The sequence below is a fragment of the Saimiri boliviensis genome, chromosome 1, assembly GCF_048565385.1.
Source record: "Saimiri boliviensis isolate mSaiBol1 chromosome 1, mSaiBol1.pri, whole genome shotgun sequence".
In the NCBI taxonomy this organism is placed as follows: Eukaryota; Metazoa; Chordata; class Mammalia; order Primates; family Cebidae; genus Saimiri; species Saimiri boliviensis.
In genome coordinates this window covers 166,126,612-166,152,629 of record NC_133449.1, presented here as the reverse complement: position 1 = coordinate 166,152,629, position 26,018 = coordinate 166,126,612, and the positions used below count along the sequence as shown (strand labels likewise).

Genomic DNA, 26,018 nt, shown 5'->3' with positions numbered 1-26,018 from the left:
ACTCCTGGGGACAGCTGAGTGAGTCCTGTTGGTCTCCTGGGTCCCCAGGGGGCAGGCCAATCTTCAGTGGCATTGGACCTAGGCTGGGATGCTGGGGCAGCCACTGGAGCATCAGCAGTACAAACAGCCACTGAGGCAGTGGATCCATTAGAGGTGGCAGGTGTAGGATCATCTGTCCACCAAGTACAGTCACCAGGCCTGGCTGACCACTGCCCCAAGGGACGATGTCCTGTCCCTTGCCTCATACTTTGACAGGGCAGTGGATGGCACCTGGGGCTTCATGGAGCATCCCTCTAAGACCTCTGTGTCCTGGTCATTGAATGGGCACTTGAGTCACCCAGGGCCATTGGAACAAGGAGGAAGGATCAGGCCTTATGATGTTTTGGGACAATGTTTAGCACAGGAAAATGCACAGAATGTATGCACAACACAGGGGAACTGGTGGTGTGGGAGCCAATATTTTATGACCTCCAGCCCTAATCTGAGCAATCTGACCTCACCTGTGCAATCTGAAGGAAACAGGAGACTTGCAGGGAAGACAGTGCCTGGATTTAACTTAAAGGAACAAAATGTTGAATGTTCACACTTCTGATATCCCTCTAAACCAACTCTCTCAATGCTCCCATCTTTACCACTAACATATGGGGTAACTGAGGCAGGCAGAGATTTACTGACTCAATGCCACCCAGTTGACTTCTGAGTTCACTGCTGATCACATCTGAACAAACTGCTTTTTCTGAAGTTTATCCCATTTGATCATGCTGCTGCTGATTTTGTGCAGCTCTGGGACAAACCCCACCTGGTTGAGGATAAAGCAAATCCGAGGTGACTCAGTTCTGCTGTCATTTCCCATCAATTCCCCACTCTCCTCCTCTGCTCCTCCACAGTCTCCTGCGTGGCTGATGCCATATGGTGGCCTTAATGGAGTTTGCTGAATATTTCAAGTTCTCCTCTGGGCCCCTTGAAGGTGGAGGCAGCTATGGGATTTACTTTGACTTAGATGTGCGTGGAAGTGAACGGTGTCACCTCCAGGCAAAAGGGTGGGAGCCACTGAGACTGGCCACACTTTCCTTCATCTCTTAGAGCTGCTGATAGGTCCCATATAGAGGCTTCTCTTTTTTTCCGGTGGCAGACGTGAGGATGTGGAGCACAGGGCCCAGGAGAGCCATGGAAAACGGGTAGCATGAGCAGGAAAAGAGCCTTCAGTGTTGTAAATTTCCATTGTTTGGGGTTGTTTATTACCTACAGTGATACCTGGTCCATCCTAGCAGGCACATACCGTTTATTCCATGCTCTGTGAAGCAGACTAGCCTACTGTCAGAATACGAACTAGTTGTCAGGCACATGTAGGCTTCAGTTCCAGCTCTGCCTCTTATTAACTGCAACCTCAGGTGTTTAACTTTCAGTCTCTGAGCCTCAGTTTCAACTCTGTAAAATGGGCTGGCTATACTACCTCAGGTGGTGGAGAGAATTAAATGAAATAAAAGTGCAGGTAGAGCATTGAGCCCAGGGCCTGGCACACACAGTGAGTACTCAACATTAGCCATGTAGCTTCAGAATGCAAATTGATTGTCAATACCCAGACATTGCAGCAAAGTATTACAAAAAGAGAAATGTAAACTTATTTGTATATGTATTCTTTTAATCTTTATTTTTCAACAGATAGTATAAAACTATGAAGAAGGCACGGTGGCTTCTGCCTGTAATCCCGGCACTTTGGGGGGCTGTGGTGGGCAGATCACAAGGTCAAGAGTTTGAGATCAGTCTGGCCAATATGGTGAAATCCTGTCTTTACTAAAAAATACAAAAGTTAGCCAGGCGTGGTGATACACACCTGTAGTCCCAGCTACTCAGGAGGCTGAGGCAGGAGATTCGCTCGAACTCCGGGAGGTGAAGGTGGCAGTGAGCCGAGATCACAACACTGCACTTCAGCGTGAGCAACAGAGTGATACTCTATCTCAAAAAATAATAAACCATGTATATTCTTTTGTAGCCAATGGTTTTCTCTTAAATTATATATCGTTAAAATATTTTTAGCTCAAAAACAAAAGATCATTTTTGAGATTATCATTTTAATGATAAGATAATGCTCAATTTAATGAGTAATTTAATTATTACTATTGGACTTTTTGTAGATTGCAAAGAGCATTCAAAACAAATGGAGAAAGGCCGGGCGCGGTGGCTCAAGCCTGTAATCCCAGCACTTTGGGAGGCTGAGGTGGGTGGATCACGAGGTCAAGAGATCGAGACCATCCTAGTCAACATGGTGAAACCCTGTCTCTACTAAAAATACAAAAAATTAGCTGGGCATGGTGGCACGTGCCTGTAATCCCAGCTACTCAGGAGGCTGAGGCAAGAGAATTGCCTGAACCCAGGAGGCGGAGGTTGCGGTGAGCCGAGATCGCGCCATTGCACTCCAGCCTGGGTAACAAGAGCGAAACTCCGTCTCAAAAAAACAAACAAAAACAAATGGAGAATAAAAATATGTATTAAATGTTGTAAATATGATTTTGTTAAGTCTTTTATTCAGAAATATAGAGCATATATATGTAATATAGAATTTATTTATTATGAGTCATACTAAAAAATAGGAGGATTGCCTGAGGTCAGGAGTTCAAGACTAGCTTGGCTAACATGGCAAAACCCCATCTTTAATAAAAATGCAAACATTAGCTGGGCGTGGTGGCACATGCCTATAGTTCCAGCTACTCGGGAGGCTGAGACAGGAGAATTGCTTGGACCCAGGAGGCCGGGAAGTTGCAGTGAGCCGAGATCTCACCATTGCACTGAAGCCTGGGTGAGAGAGCATGACTCTGCCTCAAATAAATAAATAAATAAATACATACATACGTAAAATAACATTTTTAAGTACCAATGCGCACTTATCTGTTTTTCTTTCTTTAGGTTAACATGCCAGCAGTGATTCTTTTTGAGTTTATGACACAAAATAGTGGTTTTTATCCAAATAAGTCAGCTGCTCTACCCCATCCCTAAGCCACTTCCATGGAAGGAAAAAGGAGGAAAAAGCCAGTATTGTGACTGCCTGTGCTTCCCCTAGCATGGCCCCCTGTGAGACCTGTGGCAGCCGAGACCCAGGAACTGTTCAAGAGTGCCAGGCTCCATCTGTCTGCATTCACTCACCTTCCTCAGGTACTTGCATGGGGGATGGCACGGACTTTATGTGCTGCTGCAGCTCCCTGGTGAGCTGGCCCTGGGCATGGGACAGGAACTGTGGGGTCAGGATAATAGAGGTCTTCACCACCTGTAGAATGGGAACAGAAGCTCATGATGAATGCCAACCTATTAGACAATTAAAAAAAAAGTTTCTTGAATGAGTGGAAAAACAAAGTGATGCTTGAGTCTATAGTGGTCAAGAGCATGGGGGCCTCAGAAAAGGTAGAACCAAGTTCAAAATTCCTGTACTTTGAATTTCTACTTCATGCCATGCAAAATTACTTTACCCCTTTTCACCTCCGTTTCCTTCTGCGTGAAATGGGAACAATAAATTTCATTCCTCATTCAGTTTCTGTCAAGAATTCATGAAATAATACCTCTAAAACATCCAACTCATTTAAATGTATCATTTTTGTCATAACTAGTGAGATCAATTTCGCTATTATTGCATATACAGTTCTGTGCCTGAAACCTACAAAACAAGAAAATGTTAACTCTAGAAAGTGTCAGTGATTTGTCATTGTTATACTATTAATCATAACCGTATTTAATCACACAAGACCTTGTACGTGGCAGGTGCTCAATAAACACTTGTTGAATCAATGCATGGGGGCTCCGCAGCCACACTGCTTAGGTCCTGTTCTGTCTCCCCCACTTATTAGCTGAGTGATCTGGGCAAGAGAAAATTCATCTCTTTATGTCTCCATTTTTTTTGTATAAAATATAGATAATAAGAATCCCTAGCTCATTAGCTTGTTGTGAGGGGTGAGTGATTTGTCACATAGTAGGGGCTTGTTAAACATTAGCTGTGGTAAACTTCCAAATTTTCCTTTTCAGAGCCACGGATGAGGCCATAGCGCCACCTGGTGACCCTAGAGTGTAAGTACACATGATCGCCAACATGCTCTCTCCACCGCGGTCCCAGACTGGGTAGTTACCGCCTGGAGGTTTTTGCTGCATCTGCCTTCTCAGGGCTTATGTAAAGACTTTGGTACTTTCCTCTTTGCATCCCTGCAGATGACGTTCAGGTTGCCCGACACAGCTGGGTGATCCACAGGGCAGTGACCACGGATGCCAGCCCTGTAAGGTCGCTGGAGAATATTCCTTCCTTCTCAAGTTCTGGGCAGATGCCAGGGCTGGGGTGACCCATGCCCTCAAGTTTCTTGCTTTGGAGGGTGACATTTTCTGTAGGCAAAGAAGGCAAAGGTCACAGGAAGCCAGAGACCTGGGACCTCTCTGTGCCATGGGCCCAATCTATAAAGACCTGAACACTCTATGCTAAAAGCCCAAGGCTTGGGTGCTCCCCAGGGCTGCTCTGCCCCCTGGGTCTTGGCAGCATGGGATCCGTGTGTGGGGATGCCAAAGACAGGAGCTGGAAGGTCTAAGAAATTGTTTTGGTTTGTTTTTTGAGACAGAATCTCATTCTGTTGCCCAGGCTGGAGTGTAGTGGTACGATCTTGACTCACTGCGACCTCTGCCTCCTTGGTTTAAGTGATTCTCCTTTCTCAGTCTCTAGAGTAGCTGGAACTACAGGCACTCACTGCCATGCCTGGCTAATTTTTGCAGATTTAGTAGAGTCAGGGTTTCACCGTGTTGGCCAGGCTGGTCTCAAACTCCCGACCTCAAGTGATCTGCCCACCTCGGCCTCCCAGAGTACTAGGATTACAGGTGTGAGCCACTATGCCTGACCAACAGGTTGAGGAAATTTCTACAGTTGAGGGGAGGACTGGAACTTTCTCAATATGTAGAGTAGGAGTCAAGCCTGTGAGATCTGAATGATCCGGGAGATCTCGGTTCACATGGGGGTGTAGTGGGAAGAGGAACATTGCACACTCTGTTGTTGATGGGCCGATGGAGTGGGTACAGGGGCAGGTGACCTCACTTACTTTCTAGGGAGGCCAGAGGCCCTGCAGCTGAAGGCAGGAAGCAGCCTCAATGCCCTCTCTGATAGCTGAATCTATTTTTTGGCATTCCCACCAGATCCCACTCACCAGGTAGGCAAATTACCAGGCAGGTGATTCTTCAATCAAGCCAAAGCCCCACCCTGGGAGCTCTTCCCTTCCTCAGCCTACATTCTGACTGTAAGAAGGCAGGAGCAGGAACTTGTATTACATGGAGCCTTTTCCCCATGATGCGGGTTTAGTCCCTATTCTACAGCTGGGGAAACTGAGGCACACTGAGCCGATGCAGAAGAATCTTAGTTAGAGGCAGAGCCGGAGTCCAGACACTCTGTGAGGCCAAGCAGCGTGGAAGAAGGGGGCTGCCTCCCTGCCTGGAGTCTGGCTGTTGGTGGACCTCATGCCTGGGAGGGAAAAGGATACCGGGTCCCCAGGCCCCTGCTCTAGACTGCATTCCCCACTTCTATCCACCATCCCTGTGTTCTCAACACAGGAACCAAAGGGGCCTTTTGAGGTGAAAGAGTGATCACGTCCTTCCTAGGTCAGAGCAGAAGCCAGCGCCCTCCTCCTACCCCCAGCCTCGGGACTTCCCAGTCCCTCCCCATTGCATCCACTCTCCCTTGCTCACATTCTGCTTCAGCCTGCCAGCTTGCTGTTCAAACAGGCCTCCTCCTGTCTCGGCCTCCCGAAGTGAGAGGATTACAGGTGTTAGCCTCTGCCCCCAGCCCTCACTTCTGAGATCTTAATGCCCAGACCCCTCTCCTTTCTTGAGCCAATGGGGGCCATGACCCAGTGAGCTGAGCGTGGGACCCGGCCGGCACTCACCCTCCTCATGGGCCACAGAGGCCTGGAGACAGCTTGGGGCCTGGGACACGGACAGCCTCACTTTCTCCTCCCTGTTGTCCACATTCCCCTCCAACCGGACCAGGCTTTGAGAAGCCAAGGTAGAGACATGGCCCAGTAGGCTGACCCGCTGAGCTTTGGAGCCACGAAGCTGGGAAGGGGAGGGCAGAGGCCTGAGTGGAGCCTGGCCCAGGCCCTGCCCCTGATCTCTGTCCCCTGCCAGCCCCAGGCTCAGGAAGGGGCTGGCTGGGGAGGCTGCAGTCAGACCTGTAGGAAACCAATGGAAGGCATAATACCGATGCCCAATCTCCAGGGTACCAGGTTCCTCACACCACATCCCTCCCCAAGCCTCGCAGTGCCCCAACACAGAAAGCACCTGTGAAAATACTCAGGGCTGGGTGCAGTGGCTCACTCCTGTAATCCCAGCACTTTAGAAGGCCAAGGTGGGTAGATCACTTGAGCCCCGGAGTTTGAGACCAGCCTGGGCAACATGACAAAACCCTGTCTCTACCAAAAATACAAAAATTAGCCAGTCTCATAACATTTAAAAATTTTAAAAATATCCATCTAGGCCAGGCACGGTGGCTCACGTCTATAATCCCAGCACTTTGGGAGGCCAAGGCAGGTGGATCACGAGGTCAGAAGATTGAAACTGTCCTGGCTAACACAGTAAAACCCTGTCTCTACTAAAAATACAAAAAATTAGCTGGGCATAGTGGCACACACCTGTAGTCCCAGCTACTTGGGAGGCTGAGGCAGAAGAATCGCTTGAACTGGGAGGCGGAGGTTACAGCGAGCCAAGATGGCACCACTGTACTCCAGTCTGGGTGACAGAGAGAGACTCTGTCTCAAAAACAAAATAAGACAAAACAAAACAAAACAAAAACCCATCTAGGAGCCCACCAACCCAGCAGCAGCCACCACAGGGTAACTTAGCAATGACTGCTTCCCAGGCCCCACCCAGACAGTCTGATTTAATTGGTTTGAGGGGGGCCCGGGCACTTGTGTTTCTAACATTCCCAGTGCCCTGGTGTTTCTGCCAACAGCCCGGGCTTTCTGAGTTTGCATGGGAACCACTGCAAAGGTCTAAGCAAGTTCAAGGAGACGTGGGTATCTCCTGGCATAACACCCCAGGCACGGAGCAGTTTACTTCAAGCCTTGGGAGCATGGCAGGGACCAGGACCAGGACAGGTGAGTTTAGAATGGGGCTGGGGAGAGGCATAGAGGCCCCAAGAGAACAGAAGCCTGGAGGGGAAAGAGCCTCAGCTACCCTGTATTCTAGTCCAGACACTGCAGCTAACAAGGTGTGCACCCTTCAGTAAGGGCGGCACTCTCTCTGGGCCTCAGCTCCAAGGTCTGTAAAATATACAGAACAATGGTTCACAAAACGTAGCAGGACTTAAGAGAGAGAGTATATGTGCACGTGGGTCTGTTATGAGTTGAATTTTGTTCCTCAGATATATTGAAGTCCTAACCCCACATATCCATGAATGTGGTGTTATTTGGAAATAAGTTTTTTGCAAATGTAATGAAGTTAAGATGAGGCCGCAGTGAATGAAGGCAGATCACACACCCAATGAATGCTGTTCCTAGGAGAAAGCCACCATGTGGGACAGAGGCAGAGACTGGCATGATGCCCCCACAGCCAAGGGTTGCCAGCAGCCACCAGAAGCCAGAGGTGGTACAGAGGATCTTCCCTAGGGCTTTCAGAGGGAGTGTGGCCCTGCTGACAACTTGATTTGGACTACCGGCCTCTAGAACTGTAAGACTAGACATGTCTGTTGCATTAAGCCTTCTGGTTGGCACTTTAATACAGTAACTCTTGGATTTGAATGCAGGGTGCTTACTACACATGCAGAAGCATGTTGACTTCTGAGGAGATCCAAGTTGGTAGGAGGGAACAGCCCCGGAGTCCTGTGGAATTTCACAGAGCACACTGAGATCCTGCCAGGCAGATGGGAGAAGGGGATGGTCTGCAGACCACATGAAGTTGGCCCTGGATGGCTCCCTGCATCTGAGCTCAGCCCCTCACTGGCTGTCACTGGAGAGCGAGGGTCCCACCTGCCTCTGAGCAGCCTGGGCGAGTGCCTGACCTCATTGATTCTGTCCTGGGGCCACTGGGTTTTAGGGAGGAACAAATAAGGCTGGGGAAGCCTCTGACCACTCCACAGACCCCAGAATGAAGCAAGTGAGAAGGGGCCAGAACAGCTCTCCCAAGTAAATCAGGGACAGAGAAGCAAGAGGACCAGCCACTTGCTGAGTGTCTGCCACAGGCCCATTTCCAGGCATCCAGTTCCATCGGGCATGGGGCTTACAGATCCGGGAGCAGCCAGGAGCCTGACTGGGAAACGGGGAAGTGACTGTAAGTCCCGGAGAACAAGAACCTTGGAAGGAGAAGCTCCTTTGAAATGGCCATGGCTGCTGAACTCTCAACCCACAAATGCCATCCTCATCCAGCTCCAGATGCCAGGAAGGGAGGGAATTCCCTTCTCAGAAGCACCTACTATGTGCAGATATTGTACAACTGTCTGTTTTCCTCCTAATGATTCTGCAAGGGAGATGGTAGATGTTCCCATTTGACAGAGGGGAACAGTGAGACTCAGCAAAGGAAAGTCACAAGGTCAAGTTCACCCGGCCAGGAAGACAGAGGATGCGAATGGAAACACCAAGAGAGCACTTGCTATGTCATGTGCCTTGGCTATGCAGGCAGTGGAAACTGGTATCCAGACCCCCAAAAACTATCCTGTGAAATACCTGATCCAAGAGGAGGAAACATGTTCAGAGAGGTTCCCTGCTGGGATCACCTGTCCAGGTCAGGGCAGAGTAGGCAATGGAGGCCAACTCTGCCCCTTCTTACTTTGCAGGGCTGCTGGGAGGAAGGAAGCGGGAGGAGATGGGCCAATAATGGCTAATGACAGCAAATATGTAGTGGCTGTTTTCCATCAGGCACTGCTCTAAGTGATCTATGCCTATAAACATATTTAATCTTTGCAATATTAACCCCATGGGAGATATAACCCCCAGTGTAATGATTATGTCTTTTACACAGGAGGAAACTCAGGTGCCAGGAGGCGGCTGGGCTCAGATTGAAACTTGGGCAGCCCAGCTGCTACCTCTCCGTTATAGGAAGGGCTGGGTGTTGGGGCGGTGGAGGAGCTGCTTTGTCTCGTTGCCAGGGCCAGGCCTGGGTTTCAGCAGGTGTTCCCCCAACCCGGAGTGGCACTCTGGCCCCATCTAGGGTGCTGGTCTGCAGTTCCTCAGTTGGCCACTAGATGGCGGGGCCGCCCGGGCAGTGAGGACCTGCTGGCCAGGAAGGAACGGGAGGGAAGTAGGGGCATCTTTCCCAGGGACTGTCAGCCCCATCCTGGCCACCCACCTCCAGCTCCCTGGAGAAGTCAGGCAAATGAGGCCTGCTGTGGTTTCGGAGGGTCAGGCTGAGGTGTAGGCTGTGGTCTGGGGCTGGGGCGAGGCCCAGCTGGCGGCTGGAACGCAGCAGGAGCCCACCTCAGCCCAGGATGTGCTCCCCGGAGACCAAGAGAGCCTGGGACAAGAGAATCTGGGTGTCAGGCAGGTACAGGTGGTGGTAGCTTCCTCTCCTTACCATCCCCTGCGCCGGGAATGCAGCAGCAGCTGTCACCTCCCAGCCTCCATGCCTGCCCTTGCCCCAGCTGACCTCTAAGAAATGCAAATCAGGGCCGGGTGTGGTGGCTCACACCTGTAATCCCAGCACTTTGGGAGGCTGAGGCGGGTGGATCACGAGGTCAGGAGTTCAAGACCAGCCTGACCAACATGGTGAAACCCCATCTCTACTAAAATTACAAAAATTAGCTGGGCATGGTGGTGCTCGCCTGTAATCCTAGCTATTCAGGAGGCGGAGGCAGGAGAATTGCTTGAACTTGGGAGGCAGAAGTTACAGTGAGCTGAGGTCATGCCATTGCACTCCAGCCTGGGCACCTGAGCAAGTCTCTGTCTCAATGAATGAATGAATGAATGAATGAATGAATGAAAAGAAACAGTGGCAACAGCAGCACCAGCTGTGATCATTGCCTGAACACGCAGCAGGCGGCGAGGTTCCTCATGGTTTTATGTCACCGGTTTTATGAGGCAGGGACTGCTACTCCATGAGTCAACAATGTGGACTGAGCACCTACTACATGCCAGGCCCTGTCTTAAACATGGGGATACTACCATGAACAAAACAGAAATGGCCGAGCCCCTGCCGTTTAGATGGCAGTGCTGGGAGACAGGACAAGGAGAAAGGCATTGCGCTTCCTGCCGGCACCCTCGGCAGAGTGAGCGTGAAGCCCCCTGAGCTGAGCCATGCCCCAGCCCTGAGCTCCACCGTCCACTTGTCTCATGAGGCCAGGACATGCCCACCACCAGCTCAGTTACCCATGACAGAGGTGGGCTTGCAAGCCTCAGGTCCTGGTTGACGTCTACCTGTGTTTGCACATGGGACAACTCAAAGATTGTTAGGTTGAGCTGATGTCCCTGAGAGCTGAGAGTCCAGGTGCATGCCACCAGGGACGTGGGGGTCTTGGAGGAGGGAAACCATGTGAGTTTCTCCTGGCAGTGACCTCAGCCCCGGGCCACACCACAGGCAGCCCCTGTGATCAGGCTGTGCCAGCCGCCCTGAAGGGGCCCACTGTGTACCACAACCATTTTGCCCAGGACAGAGACCCTGTACCTTGAGAGGCTGTGCAGTGATGTCCCCTCAGCAGAGTCCTAACAGCTGGGTGGATGACATGTCTCTGCTGCAGTTGACCTGTGGAGACCAGTGGGTGGGAAGGGGCTGGCTTCTTCCCCTGACCCCAGAGTGAACTGTCATGGGTGCCAAGATCTCACTTGACCCCATCGCCCTTTGGGGAAGCCACTGTGGACAAATAAACCCAAAGAGAGGTTTGCACAGAGACTTGAGGGCGAAGCCACATCATCATCATCATCATTATCAAATGAAGGCAATCAGAGCTCCTACCATGGAGGGCCTCTGCCCAGGCACGGTGCCAACTGGTTCCTCGTCTGAACCTCAGAAGAACCATAAGAGATGGTGGCAGATGAGGAAACTGAGTCACACAAGTCAGGGAAAAGAAAGCATCTTGCCTGTGCTCACACAGTCAGTGATGGTGCGGCCTGGCTTCAGGCCAGGAGCCCTGTCACTCATGTTCCCTCCCCCAGCCATGGCGGTTTAGCCATGGATGGTTTAGCCACCCTCGGGGACAGGCACCAAAGTGGCTTCCTGCTTTTCATTTCTGAGAATAATGAGGAAGACAGCTGAGGCGTGAGACTTCTCCAGGGGAGGGGCCCCACCGTCTTCATTCTACCAGGCAGGGCCAGAGCACCCTGAGAGGCGACTGCCACAGCTATGCTGCCAGGCATGGGGAAGACAGGAGGATGGAAATGCAGATAGGAAGGACAAATGCACAGAGCAGAAGTGGGGGGGAGAAAGAGAGAAAGAGAGGAGGAGGAGGAGAGGGTGAGAGAGTGGGGGGAGGGGAGGGATAGAGTAAGGGAGAGGGTAAAAGGAGGGGAGGGAGAAGAGAGGGGAGGAGAGAGAAAGGGGGAGAGGGGAGAGAGGGGGAAGGGAGGGGAGGGGAGGGAGAAGAGGGAAGAGAGGGGAGGGAGACAGACAGGGGAAGAAGAGATGGGGAGGACCGGAAGGCAGAGTTGGGGGAGGAGGGAGGTAGGACGGGAGGAAGAAAATCTTTGGGTAGATAGGAGGACAGGTGGCAAAAGAGCAGGTGAAGATGGTGGGGGGAAGATGGAAGGGAAGATGAGTAGGAAAATGGAAAGGAGGATGGGAGGATGGGAGGAGGGAGGCAGGTAAGAGGGAGGCAGGTGTGGGGAAGGCAGGTGACAGGGAGGCAGGTGGTGGGGGAGGCAGATAGGGGGTTACTAAGAAAAGAAGTAGAGACAGGAGGAGGGCCCTGGTAGACCCTGCTTGGGGTTTCTTCTTTTTGCATCTTGCCCTATCCCCAACCATTACCTCTCCAGCTCCCATTCAAGAAGTACTTTAGCATTAAGTATTATCAGTGTTCATATACCTATTGGTATATGAGCCAATTTTAAAGACCGCTTACAGTCTGTTTGCATAGTGGAGATGGCAGTATTTTCATGTCTTTCCTGAAGTGTGAAGCACCAGCAGTGGTAAATAAGCACTGGCAGGTCCTTTTGGAAATTTTTGTTGAGAAAGCCATAAAAGAGAGGGTTTATACATGTGGAAACTATAGCAACCAGGTGGCAAACTACAAATACCAGGTCGTGGTGGCGGCTCAGCAGCACCTCATAATATCAGTCAGAGATGACATTGAAGATATTCAGGGCAGCCAGCAGGCTCCAAAGGTCACCACGATGGAAATCAACATTGTGTTGATCCTCTTGTTCTCACTGAGCCGGCTCTGATTTCCCCTCTTCTTGTCTACCTTTGCATTTCTCCTGCGGAGGCGGATAATAATAATCTTCAAGTAGCAGATGAGGATGAAGCCCAGAGGAACAAAATACTGCATCATAAGCTGGGAGGTGGTGAAGAGCAGCTGGTTCTTTCTGGAGGGCCAATTCTCTACACAGGCCACCCAGTGGGTGTAGAGGTCAGTAGGGAGAGAGAGGTTGCGGAAGGGCTCATCAGTGAGGTGGTCGGACAGGAAGAAGGGAATAGACAGCAGAAGGGAAAACAGCCAAATCAGTGTGATGCTCCAGTAGGTGTGAGTCACACTGGACTTCCAGCCATGGGGGTTCACAGTTATGTGGTATCTTTCCATGGCAATTAATATGAGTGAGAATATGGACACAGATCGAGACACTCTGCATGTGGGATATGAGTTTGCACATGGCATCCCCAAATATCCAGTGGTCCATCAGAGTGTAGATGACAGTAAAAGGGGTGCACATGACACATACCTGGATTTCAGAGAGGGAGAGGTTGGTAATCAGTATGCTGGTGACATTCTGAGCTTTTCTCTGCTTCTTAAAGATGATGATGATGAGAGAGAGGTTTCCAAAAAGGCCCACAAATAAGACCACAATATAGGCTGTGAGGAATAGGAATAAAGCTAGAGAAGGAGGTTGATAGGACTCAAAGTAAAAAAATGCAGAGTTGTTGTTCTTTGTCCTGGTTGTGTCAGATGCTGGCTGGTTTAGGGAAACTTCCATTATGTCAGGATTGTAAGAAGAGATTTTCTAAGCTTACTTGTGTTATGGATGGATATTTTGGCCATTAGTTCTTGGGAGGCCCTTTGTTCTGAGGATTCCAATGAGAAATTAGTAGGGTTTAGTCTTCCCTGATCTGTGTCTGTATTAGATGGAAACACAAGAATGACTTGAGCACACTCTTAAGACCTTAAAAAAAGAAACAGAACCCAGAATATTAACACAAGTTCTTAACAATACGGATAATTCCCTAGGGGTACCTAAGCCCCTGCGAGGACATAGAGCAAATATCCTGGGGATCTCTGTGAACATCTACCCTCCCCTCATCTCAGGTACTTTCTTTGTCTCGCTAGTATAGTCTTTAGAGCTAGGGAGGCAAGGAATGTAACAGCATTTTGTTAACTATAGAAGCAGCCAAATATATGTTCCTATCCCTATCAACTTCTGTATTTTTTTTAGGGTCATCTGCGTATGCACCCACTTGCTTCAATGGCCTTTAAAAAGTCATGAGGATAGGGATTGTGCTGTAGAGGCTGGAATACTGTGTTTGAAGCTGGGTTCTGTTATGGTTTGTTTGAATGTTTGTGTTCCCTCCAAAATTCATGTTGCAACTTAATCCCCAATGCAACAGTATTAAGAGGTAGGGCATTTAGGAGGTGACTAGGCCATGAGGGCTCTGCCCTCATCAGTGGATTAGGGCTTTCAACTCTCTGGGGTTGAAGACATGGCAGTTTCTGGGTAGCTTGCTCAGATTTTGGAGATCAAGGCAAGGAAGGCAGCCAGTGTCTAGTGAGCCATTACCCAGGATTAACTTCATTTAAAAAGCGTTCCTCCAATTCTTCCTTCCTCCAGATCCCTTCTTCTGACTTCCAGAGGAAAGGCAGGCTCTGGTTCTATGGCTCAGCATAGTTTAGGGTGGTTATATTTAGTGAAATTATTCATACCAGGATGTATAACAGGCTTGAAGAACTCCCTGCCATTCAAAGTACTGAGATTTCTGGCCCAAAGAGAACACATTTAGAGACATCAAAGAGGGAAAAAACTCTCCTCATATTGGTTTATTCTTTAGGAGTTTGAGGAAAACAACATAAACAGCATTGACAAAGGGAACTGGGCAATAGGAATGAAAGGGAATGGAAGTTTGAAGTTATGGTGGCCTATTCTCACATTGTCTCTGAGATCTAAGGCTTAGTTTAGTAGTTTCTTATTGGAAATAAATCACCTTAGGAATACTTAGGTCTGCTGGATACCACAGATGAACTGAGTGTGGTGGTGAGTACCTATAGTCCTAGCTACTAGGGAGGCTGAGGAGGGAGGATCCAAGGAACTGATCTGTTGCTCAGATGTGTTAAAAGAAAAACTTCAACCGAATTCAATTTGAAGGAGTTTAATTGAGCAGTGAAAGATTTGTGAATCGGGCAGCCCCTAAAATCACAGCAGATTCTGAAAGACTCCAGGGATGCCTCATGGTCAGAACAAATTTATAGATTAAAAAAAAAGTGATGTATAGAAATTGGAGGTGAGGTACAGAAACAGCTGGATTGGTTACGGGTTGAAGTTTACCTTCTTTGAACACAGTTTGAATACTTAGCAGTCTATGAGTGGTTGAAGTATGGCCTCTGAGATTGGCCAAGACTCAGCTATTTCTATAGGCGCGTACTCCTAAATTAGGTTTCAACCTTGTCTGCCTATTAAGCTAGGTTACAGTTCATCCACGAGGACCCAAATGTAGAAGCATGGAGTCCTTCTCAGGCTATATTTAGTTTGCTTTAACAGATACTATGTGGTAATAGGAGAAATAGCAAAATTTATAAATAATAGTATTCAAAAAGAAAGTTTAAGGCCTAGATGACTCATCAGACCCAGCGTTCACAGATAATGGCTGAAGGAGAATTTCAAGGCAAATTTAAGTTCTCTATACAGTTGATAGATGAGAACTATACACGAGAGATAGAAAGCTTTGATTGCTAATTAGAGGCCTCCTACCAAGCAAGCCTCACTGGAAGGAGGATAGGAATGAAAGGAAATAGGCATTAACTAAAACGGCTTATGTAGTTCGGTAAACTAGAATGAGCACTAGCTTTGGTGTCGGGAGGCACGTCCGGCTGTTTGATCTTGGGCAAGGCGCTCTCCTTCTCTTGGCCCTTATTTATCTGTCAAATGAACTTAAAAAGTAGCCGCCCTATTTCATGCCTTATTATAAAGGCCAATGAAATAATACATTTAAAACATTTTAAGAGGACTGAAAAACAACCTATCGGGTAGTATGCTTGTTACCTGGGTGATGAAATAATCCATACACCAAACTCCCTTGACATGCAATTTACCTATATAACAAACCTACACGTGTACCCCTGAACTTAAGTTTTTTAAAAATTAAAACATTGTGTAAACTGTTAAACACTCTTCAAACCCAAGCGCTCATTATTGTTGTTGTTATTCTTGTTGAATGTCTCAGACACTTGGACTGAACTGATCTGACCCTCATCCTCCAAAGAGCTATGAGTGCTTTCCTATCTGCTATACTGTTTACTTCTCCATCATCAGTTGCATTAGGGAGGAGTGGGTTTGTTATAGTTCCATTTCATAGAGGGAAAAACCAAAGTACAGAGAAGTCCAATGTCTTTGCTAAAGCCAAACAAACCCAGCAAAGTCTAGTGTGTTTTTTCGTCCAAACTCTTATTATCTACAAGAAAGAAAAGCTTCCTATGAATCCTGCAGATAAGTCTGACTAACAGTTTTACAGATGTGAAAACATATAATTTTGCAGGGTTCCTAGCAGATAGAGATGAGAGTAAACATTGGGAACCCTTGTGTTGCCCATTCTTGTCAATCTGGGCTGACTTCATAGTGGGTGGGGATTACTCACCATCCTGCAACAGCAGGCTTGAAACTGGGTGGCGATTTTTCTGCTCTCCTGTATTCTGATTATTAGCAAAGTACAAATTAGCTCCCCAGTCTATAAATTTCTGTCGTAGCCTGGAGCTCAGAAAAGCCTGTAGGTCTGAAGGGCCTCATCTTAGGAGGGAATCAAAGGAGAGTGCTAGAGTTACATTATCCAGCACCCTCTACACAATACAGAGAAGATTAAATAGGAAAATGCCCAAATATAGGCTTTAAATGGCAATGTGGGAGTTACATGTTTATATAATTGGTAACTATTAAGTTAAAATATTTAAATCCTGCCTATCTGGAAGCAAAATAATACTAAGCCCTGGTTCATAAAAAAGTTCTTGGGATACATTTCTATTTCAGGAGAGTTTGCCTTTGGCTTGTTTGGTTGGATTTGACCCATGTAAGTGAGATCTCAAATTATCAAGTGATGTTTTGCTAAAAAATATGAGTAGCATATGGCAGCGGTTAATCCTAAACCTTCAACTTGATTGTATCTAGCTCATGAGGCACCTGCCTTGAACTGATTCAGTTTATGCCTTTTTTTTTTTTAACATAAAAGTACAACATTATGTTAAATTTTGGGGGTAGTTTTGTGTTGAAAAGTTTCAGGATGAACAAAATAAGAGCAGAATTATGTGCATATTTATTTCTGCATCTGAATGTCATTTTGTTAGTGTGTCTTTCTTCTGTCTCTTTATTCATATAATTTTTTTTGAGGGGGAGGGAGTTGGGGTCAGAATTTGTGTGTGTCTGCCTTTTGGTCTTTTTTTTTTTTCTTACCATTTATTCTTTTCCTCTTTTCTGTCCATCTGTCTTATTGTCTACTCTTGTTTTCCCCCTTTCCATTAATTGTCCATAGCATAGAAAAATTACATTTTAGATTATTTGTTCTATTTCATTTGAGGCTATGGTGCTTTGATCTGAAAGAGACTATAAAGGTCCTCTAATATATTCCTTTCATTCGATAGATATTGCAGCATTGCAGTTAAATATTAGCAAAACAGGGACCAGAGCCTAAGTCTTCTGGATTTTAGAGAGTTCCATGTTCTTTCCACGATTTTCTATTGCCTCCAGTTTTCTATTTTTTATATCAAGTTCTGTATTTCCTGTTCTTAATTTAAAAGCAAAGAAGTAGGACATTTTCTGTTTGTTTTATATTAACAAAATTATGTAACTTCAGAGACTGTGTGGCTTTGGGTAAAGTTTTGTACACTTCCAAACCCCCAAGTATATATGTGAGGAGCCCAAAATAGGATAGGACCACACTGTGGGCATCTCCCATAGAATTCTCTCTCCTTTTTCTGAAACCTCTAGGAACACAGATTCTGTGGTTGTGCTGATACAGATAATGTATCATACTCTTCAGGGCTTAATGACTTTTAATCATTTTAATCAATGCATCATACATTAATTAATTCATCAATAATTCATGTGCTGACTGCTGTCTTGCTTGATCTCTATAGCAGCTCTGTACTCTAGATAGAAATGATACTTTATTTCTGATTTATAAACATGGAAACTAAGACCCAGTGACTGGCTCGTGGTTGTGTAGTTAGCTGCAGAGCCAGGAATAGGCTTCTACTTCCTCAACCATATACAAAGCAAAATTTCTAGTTTACTTGGTCATTTCATTTTTTAAAAAAATCAGTCAAATTAATCATTTGTGTTACATGAAAACAAATAGACTAGAATCTCTGAAAGGTACATCTTAGAGCTTACCCTAAGAACAAAGTACTACATTAAGTAACCACACTAAGCATCAAGAAACAAGTGCCCAATCTCTTATAGTGTTATTAAAAAGTGTAATTGGCCTGGTTATTCAACATCAGGCAAACCTCCTTAAGTTATTCAGCTATTCTTCCATTCCAAAGAATCAAATTTCATATCTATCTATTGCAGAAGTGTGTGCTGTCTTTTAAGACTTGAGGATTACATTTGACCCAACCATTTTTTTCTTAATACGAGACTCCATCTCAAAAAAAAATTACCTATAAAAGGTTTATAAGTGAAAATAGCTTTGAAAAAAATGGAATAATTAAAATGAAAAGCATGAGTAACAACACCAAATATTTCAAAATATTATAAAGTGTGAATAATTAAATCAGTATAATCCTGGGCCAAGAATTAGCAGACAGTTCAAGTAATGGAATAGACAGAAATAGACACTGATATATGTGAAATGTTAACATATGGTAGTGAAAGCAGTAAGGATTACTGTTGCTGTTGTTGTTGTTTGAGACAGAGTCTCACTCTGTTGCCCAGGCTGTAGTGCAGTGGTGTGATCTCAGGTCACTGTACCCTCTTGCCTCCCGGGTTCAGGCAATTCCCCTGCCTTAGCCTCCTGAATAGCTGTGACGGCAGGCATGTTCCACCACACCTGGCTAATTTTTGTATTTTTTGCAGAGATGGGGTTTTGCCATACTGCCCAGGCTGGTCTCAAACTCCTGGCCTCAAATGATCAGCCTGCCTCGGCCTCCCAAAATGCTGGGATTACACGCATGAGCCACTGTTCCTGGCCAGCAGTAAGGATTTCTAGGGAAGGAAAGAATTATTAAGTAAATATTGCTAGAATAGTTAACTAGCTGTTAGAAAAAATATTAATTTAGTTTCATACTATACACTAGAATAAATTTCAGGCAAAAGAATTTGAGAAAATAGACTAAAAGAATTTTAATAGACAATATAAGACAATATAGAAAATGGGTGGCTCATGCCTGTAATCCCAGCATTTTGGGAGGCCAAGGGGGACGAATCACCTGAGGTCCTGAGTTCTAGACCAACCTGGTTAGCAGGGTGAAACTCCGTCTCTACTAAAAATACAAAAATTAGCGAGATATGGTGGCATGTGCCTGTAATCCCAGCCACTTGGGAGACTGAGGCAGGAGAATCGCTTGAACCCGGCAGGTGGAGGTTGCAGTGAGCCGAGATCACGCTACTGCACTCCAGCCTGGCTGACACAGCGAGATTCAAAAAGAAAATATAGAAAAAATATGATCTTTAAATGGAAAGGGATTTTTGAAACTTCTTCTAATTTAAATAAAACCTTATCAAGGAGCTGGTCTTTGACCACCCTGTCTAAATTGACCACCCTCACCGCTTTATTCTCTATTAGCACCCTATTTTATTTCCTTAGTTGAACTTACAACAATCTATGATTATGCTTTTTAAAAAGTATATTAGCTTACTGATTTATTGCTTTTCTTACCAAATATAAATTCTATTTTTGGGGGAGGGGGACAAGGTCTTGCCCTGTTGACCAGGTTGGAGTGTAATGGTGTGATTATAGCTCACTACAGCCTCAAACTTTTGGGGTCAAGTGATCCTCCTGCCTCTGCCTTCTGGGTAGCTGAGACTACTGGCATGCACTACCTTGCCCATTTAATTTTTAAATTTTTATTTGTAGAGGGAGGTTCTTAACCATGTTGGCCAGGATGGTCTGATACTCTTGGTCTTAAGCAGTTCTCCCAAATTGGCCTCCTGAGACACTGGGATTACAGGTGTGAGCCACCCTGCCTGGCCAAATAGAAACTCCTTGAGGGCAAGAAATATGTCTTCTTTACTGCTGTATCTTTAGTGTTCCTGTATAGTTTCTGGCACATAGCAAGTCTTTGGTGAATATTTGTTGAATGAATGAATAAATGAATAAGCTTAAACTCAAAAGAAGAAAATACAAGAGGAAAAGTTGAGATGCCTATTTAAAAACTTTTAGACTTTCTTGAAAAAATCAATATTTAAGTTAAGACACAAAAATGGAAATAATTACAAGACATAATGCAAAAGATTTTTTTATGAAGTATATATATGAATCAAGAAATATACTAATATTAGTATCTATTAGTATGTATGGACAATTAACAGAAGAGCAAATAAAGACTAATAAATATTTGCAAAAAGAGGTCTTGTTTCACTAGTAGTCAGAGAAATAGAAAACAAAACAGCAATGGTTATCATTTTCATTTATCAGATAATCAAATACTGGAAAAAAGTCACGAATACCCTATACCCTGATAATGGAGGGTGAAAAGGGCACTTTATACATTATTGGTGGACATATAATGTAGAATACCTTATCAGAAAAAATTGGGAACAAACATTCAAGATATTTTAAAAATACTTATTTCCTTGGTCTCTACAGTCTAGTTCTACTCTAAGGAAATATTAGGAAATGCAGATAAAGATATATAAATAAAGATATTCTTCACAGTGTTATTTATAGTAGTAAAAAACAAAGATCAATCTAAACCTCCAACATTAGGGGAATTGTTAAGCAAATTAGAGTATACTCGAAGTCTGTATATGACTTATGCAACCTTTGCAAATGATATTTAGGAATAATAAAATGATATGAGAAATGCTTATGATGTAAAGTTAAATGAAAAATGGATGGTATAAAATCATGGATCACAGTATGATATCAAATATGCGAAGCAATATACACAATAAGGGAAATATAACAAGGCTAATAGTTTAGGGTTAGGATTATGGGTGACTTTTATACTTTATAATGTTTTATATTTTTGTAGTTTTACAAGTTTTAAAAAATGAACATGTATTACTTTCATAATTGAAAAGCAAGTTTTGTTTCTTTTTAAGCATACAATGTTGGATATATAGGTCTCTCTGTCCTGTAATCGTTGGTAATAACACTTAGTGAGCAATAGGGTTTTGTTTGCCTCAAGTTAAAATTCACTGCTTTAATTGCAAAAGTTGATTAATAAGCCAGTAATTTTATACAGCAGGCAATTTGGTTGATGAAAGTATCCAAAGAAAGAACTGAGCATCTGATTTTTCTTATCTCTTCAGAGCCCTTGTTCCGTTGATTTCTGCTCTCTCATTATATTGTATGTTTTATTTTTAGTTATAAAATATGTTTTATTGCCTTTAATCTGGTATACCTTTATAAGCTTGAGTTAAAACATGAGATGATTTTCTGAACTCAGGTTTTTACCATGTTAGTGAAAGTTAAGATTGAAAACTGCAAGTAATAGGTTCTAAACTCAAAGTCCCAGTCATTCGTGTTATAATTAATCAATGATTGCAGAAGTTTGGTTGAGAAAGGTTTCCCATTTTTTTTCTCCCCCTGCAACAGCCATCTTTACTTCTGTCAAGAATTCTTTTGACTTTGTTAACAGTTCTCTCATTATATACATTTTAAAAATAAAAGCTGTTATCAATCTGCTTGAATTGTTTTTTCTTTTTTCTTAGATTTCAGTAGATCCTGGATGACATATTCACTAAAGTTTAGAGCATCACCTTAAGACCTGGGCAAAAGGGCCCCCTGCATTGGATCTTATATCACAAATGTTCAAAATATAAGTGTCATTTAGGATCCAGCACTAAGTGGCATAGTACAATTTGTAATCCAAATGTCCACTGTAGTGACTAACACCATTCAGGCTCCAGCTAACCCTTCCCTTCATCTCTTGCCCTGTGTCATTGAAAAAAAGTGATTCTGTGTGAGTGTCGTGAGGGTTATGGGCTGTTTATGCTGGCTATGAATGCTGCTTTGGAGTATAGGGAGGATTTCAGTGACAGAAATTCTTAGGTGAGGGAAAAGACAAATAGCATAAATGCAGTAGAATCTTGCACATTGAAGTATCATTTTGCAGGGCTGCAGAGCATCTATTTTCTTGTTTCTCTTTGTATTCCAGTGTGTGGTTCTGGAGATTTAAATTAGGATGACATTTGTAACAGTGGCTTATGGCAGTTGAGGAATATTTTGTAATATTAAACAATTCATATCACTCTTAAATTTTATATATGAAGGTCCTGATATTGTGGACATTGGCAGTAGATGAGCCTTGAACTCTAGAATTGTGAGTAGTTCTGTTTTTGTAAAAATACGTACTATGACTTAATTTGTTTTTTTAAAAATTACATTAAAGTTTAAACTTTATTATAGTAAGTTTACTTAAAATTTGATAATAGTTATAATTTGTATTTTGTATTTGAATTTTTATAGATAATTCTATATTAGAATATTTAAGAAAAAAGATAACATATGATAGCTGGGCACAGTGGCACACATCTGTAGTCCTTGCTACTCAGGAGGCTAAGGTGAAAGGATCACTTGAGCCCGGGAATTTAAGTCCAGCTTGGGCAACAGAGTGAGACCCCATCTCTTAAAAAAAAAAAGGTCTAGGTCGGGCGCGGTGGCTCAAGCCTGTAATCCCAGCACTTTGGGAGGCCGAGGCGGGTGGATCACAAGGTCGAGAGATCGAGACCATCCTGGTCGACACGGTGAAACCCCGTCTCTACTAAAAATACAAAAAATTAGCTGGGCATGATGGCGCGTGCCTATAATCCCAGCTACTCAGGAGGCTGAGGCAGGAGAATTGCCTGAACCCAGGAGGCGGAGGTTGCGGTGAGCCGAGATCGCGCCATTGCACTCCAGTCTGGGTAACAAGAGCGAAACTCCGCCTCAAAAAAAAAAAAAAAAAAAGGTCTGTCCAAGTCCAGACACCAGTCTTCACTTCCTGTGAGTCCCAAGGAAGCCCTCTCTCCCCAGACATGGCCAACAAGGGTCCTTCTTATGGCATGAGGTGCGAAGTGCAGTCCAAAATTGAGAAGAAGTACAACGAGGAGCTGAAGGAATGGCTGGTGGAGTGGATCATAGTGCAGTGTGGCCCTGATGTGGGCTTCCCAGACCGTGGGCGCCTGGGCTTCCAGATCTGGCTAAAGAATGTGTGATTCTGAGCAAGCTGGTGAACAGCCTGTACCCTGATGGTTCCAAGCTCGTGAAGGTGCCTGAGATCCTGCCCTCCATGGTGTTCAAGCAGATGGAGCAGGTGGCTCAGTTCCTGAAGGCAGCTGAGGACTGTGGGGTCACCAAGACTTATTCCAGACTGTTGACCTCTTTGAAGGCAAAGACATGGCAGCAGTGCAGAGGACCCTGATGACTTTGGGAAGCTTGGCAATGACCAAGAATGATGGGCACTACCGTGGAGATCCCAACTGGTTTATGAAGAAAGCGCAGGAGCATAAGAGGGAATTCACAGAGAGCCAGCTGCAGGAGGGAAAGTATGTCATTGGCCTTCAGATGGGCAGCAACAGAGGGGCCTCCCAGACTGGCATGACAGGCTACAGAAGACCTCAGCAGATCACCAGTTAGAGGAGAGAGGGCCAGCCCTGAGCCGTGCCATCCCCTCGCTCCTTGGCTGCAGGCATCTGGCTTAGCCTGCCTCACCCACATTCATGTGGTGCCTTCAGCCCTGGCCAAGCTTTGAGGCTCTGTCACTTAGCAATGGTAACTGCACATGGGCAGTTCCTGCCCCGTCCCCCTAGCCTTAGCCTAACTTCTTACCTGAAAGCACCACTGTCCTGGCCCCTTCCTCCGACCGGCCCCACCACCCCTACTGTCTCCCCACTGAGCTAAGCAGGGGAGAAGCGGGCTGAGGGTAACCTGGATATGGGGCAAGTTCACTGTCCTCCTTGGCAGCAAAAGCCCATTGAAGAAGAACCAGTCCAGCCTCCCCCTATCTTTTTCTGGAATATTTTTGGGGTTGGAACTCAAAAAAGGAAAAAAAAAACCAAAACATCAATCTTCTTAAAAAAAAAAAAAAAAGCCAGGCACAGAAGCTCATGCCTGTTACCGTAGCACTTTGGGAGGCTGAGCAGGGCTGATGTCTTGAGCCCAGGAGTTTAAGATCAGCCTGACCATCATGGCAAAACCTTGTCACTACAAAAAATACAAATTTTTGTATTTAGCTAGTGTTTGGTGGTGCTGCCTGTAGTCCCAGCTACTTGGGAGGCTGAGGCATGAGAATTGCTTGAACCTGGGAGGCAGAGGTTGCAGTGAGCTGAGATTGCACTACTGTACCCTGGCATGGGCAACAGATTGGGACTGTCTCAGAAAAAAGAATGTAACATTTGAAAACCAATATGAAACTTTTAATTTTGAATTTTTCACATTTAATGTAAACTTTGATGATCTTTAGATTTTTTTTTGAGACGGAGTTTTGCTCTTGTTGCCCAGGCTACAGTGTGATGGCACAATCTTGGCTCACCTCAACCTCCACTTCCCAGGTTCAAGTGATTCTCCTGCCTCAACCTACGGAGTAGCTGGGATTACAGGCATATGCCACCATGCCCCACTAAGTTTGTATTTTTTTTTTTTTTTTTTTTTTTGAGACGGAGTTTCGCTCTTGTTACCCAGGCTGGAGTGCAATGGCGCGATCTCGGCTCACCGCAACCTCCGCCTCCTGGGTTCAGACAATTCTCCTGCCTCAACCTCCTGAGTAGCTGGGATTGCAGGCACGCACCGCCATGCCCAGCTAATTTTTTGTATTTTTAGTAGAGATGGGGTTTCACCTTGTAAGTCCAGTCTCGAACTGCTGCCCTCAGGCGATCCACCTACCTTATCCTCCCAAAGTGCTGGGATTACAGGTGTGAGCCACCGTGCCTGGCCCATGACCTTTAGATTTTGTACACTGTTTTCTTTTTTTTTTGAGACAGAGTCTCATGCTATCACCAGGCTGGAATGCAGTGGTGTGATCTTGGCTCACTCCCACCTCTGTCTCCTGGGTTAAAGCAATTCTTCTGCCTCAGTCTCCTGAGTAGCTGTGACTACAGGTGCACACCACCATGCCCAGCTCGTTTTTGTATTTTTAGAAGAGATGGGGTTTCACCATGTTGGCCAGGATGATCTCTATCTCTTGATCTCTATCAGGATGTTCCACCTGCCTCAGCCTCTCAAAGTGATGAGATTACAGGCATGAGCCATCACGCCTGGCCTACACTTTTTTTTTTTTATATCAATGTTTATTTTGTAATTGATGTGAAAATTATATGCATTTATAGTGTACACCATGATGTTTTGATATATGTATACATGTGGAATGATTAAATCAAGCTAATTAACATACCCTTCACATTACATCCTTATCATCTTTTTTTTTTTTTTTTGAGACAGAGTCTCACTCTTTCGCCAGGCGCCAGGCTGGAGTGCAGTGGCACAATCTTGGCTCACTGCAACCTCCACCTCCTGGGTTCAAGCAATTCTTCCGCCTCAGCCTCCCAAGTAGCTGGGACTACAGGCACACACCACCATGCCCAGCTAATTTTTGTATTTTTAGTAGAGACGGGGTTTCACCATGTTGGCCAGGATGGTCTCGATCTCTTGACCTCGTGATCCGCCCGCCTCGGCCTCCCAAAGTGCTGGGATTACAGGCTTGAGCCACCGCGCCCGGCCTTATCATCTTTTTGTGATGAGAACTCTGAAAATCTATTGTCTTAGCAATTTTCAAGTATCCAATATATTATTATTAAACATTTTTTATTCTCTAAATAAATTGAATTTATTTTTAATCCTTTGGATACTTACTGATAATATGATACAAATTATGAGAAAAGCTTATAACATGATTATTTGATAAAATTAAAGTAGAAAGATAAATTGTATGCACTACATTGTAATTTAAAAATGATATATGTCTTTATCTTATTATTTACCTAGACACTGCCAGCTCATCAACATTATATCCAGACATGTGCAATAATGCTTAAATTCAGTTGTCTTTGATCAGGCATCCCCAAACTACGGCCCGCGGACTGCATGCAGCCCCCTGAGGCCATTTATCCGGCCCCCCGCTACACTTCAGGAAGGGACACCTCTTTCTTTGGTGGTCAGTGAGAGGAGCACAGTATGTGGCAGCCCTCCAACGATCTGAGGGGACAGTTAACTGGCCCCCTGTGTAAAAAGTTTGAGGACGCCTGTCTTTGATATTCTGTCAACTTTTAGTCAGATACAAATCATAACTTTAGGCCAGGCGTGGTGGCTTACACCTATAATCCCAAGCACTTTGGGAGACTGAAGTGGGAGGATGGCTTGAGGCCAGGAGTTCAGCATGAGCAGTATAACAAAATTCTGTCTCTACAAAAAAGAAACAAACAAACTTAGCCAGGTGTGATTGGCATGTGCCTGTAGTCCCAGCTACTCAGGAAGCTGAGGTGGGAGGATCCCTTGAGCCCAGGAGTTCAAGGCTGCGGTGAGCCAGGATTGCACCACTGCACTCCCGCCTGGGTGACAGTGAGACGCTGTCTCAAAAAATATATATATATATATAT

General features: G+C 45.3%; 2 protein-coding genes and 1 pseudogene across 8 annotated transcripts in view; 2 read left to right on the top strand and 1 right to left on the bottom strand.

The window, feature by feature from the left end:
* The window catches only part of KLHL3 (kelch like family member 3), a 304,443-nt gene that overhangs the window by 101,547 nt on the left and 176,878 nt on the right, over positions 1-26,018 (top strand). For 4 of the 7 annotated variants that reach the window (XM_074379899.1, XM_074379898.1, XM_074379901.1 and 1 more), the window contains 2 exons: positions 2,905-3,150; positions 4,012-4,053. The gene's annotated coding sequence lies outside the window, so the exon portion shown is untranslated. Of the gene's footprint in view, positions 1-2,904; positions 3,151-4,011; positions 4,054-26,018 lie in introns of those variants that run through there. The other 3 variants (XM_074379902.1, XM_074379903.1, XM_074379904.1) reach the window with 2 other exon arrangements.
* Positions 11,830-24,074, top strand: LOC141580167 (transgelin pseudogene; annotated as a pseudogene).
* On the bottom strand, positions 12,185-13,061 carry LOC101047277 (putative neuropeptide Y receptor type 6). The gene is given in 2 exon segments (XM_010344502.3): positions 12,185-12,704; positions 12,706-13,061. Coding segments are annotated over 2 exon segments (876 nt in total).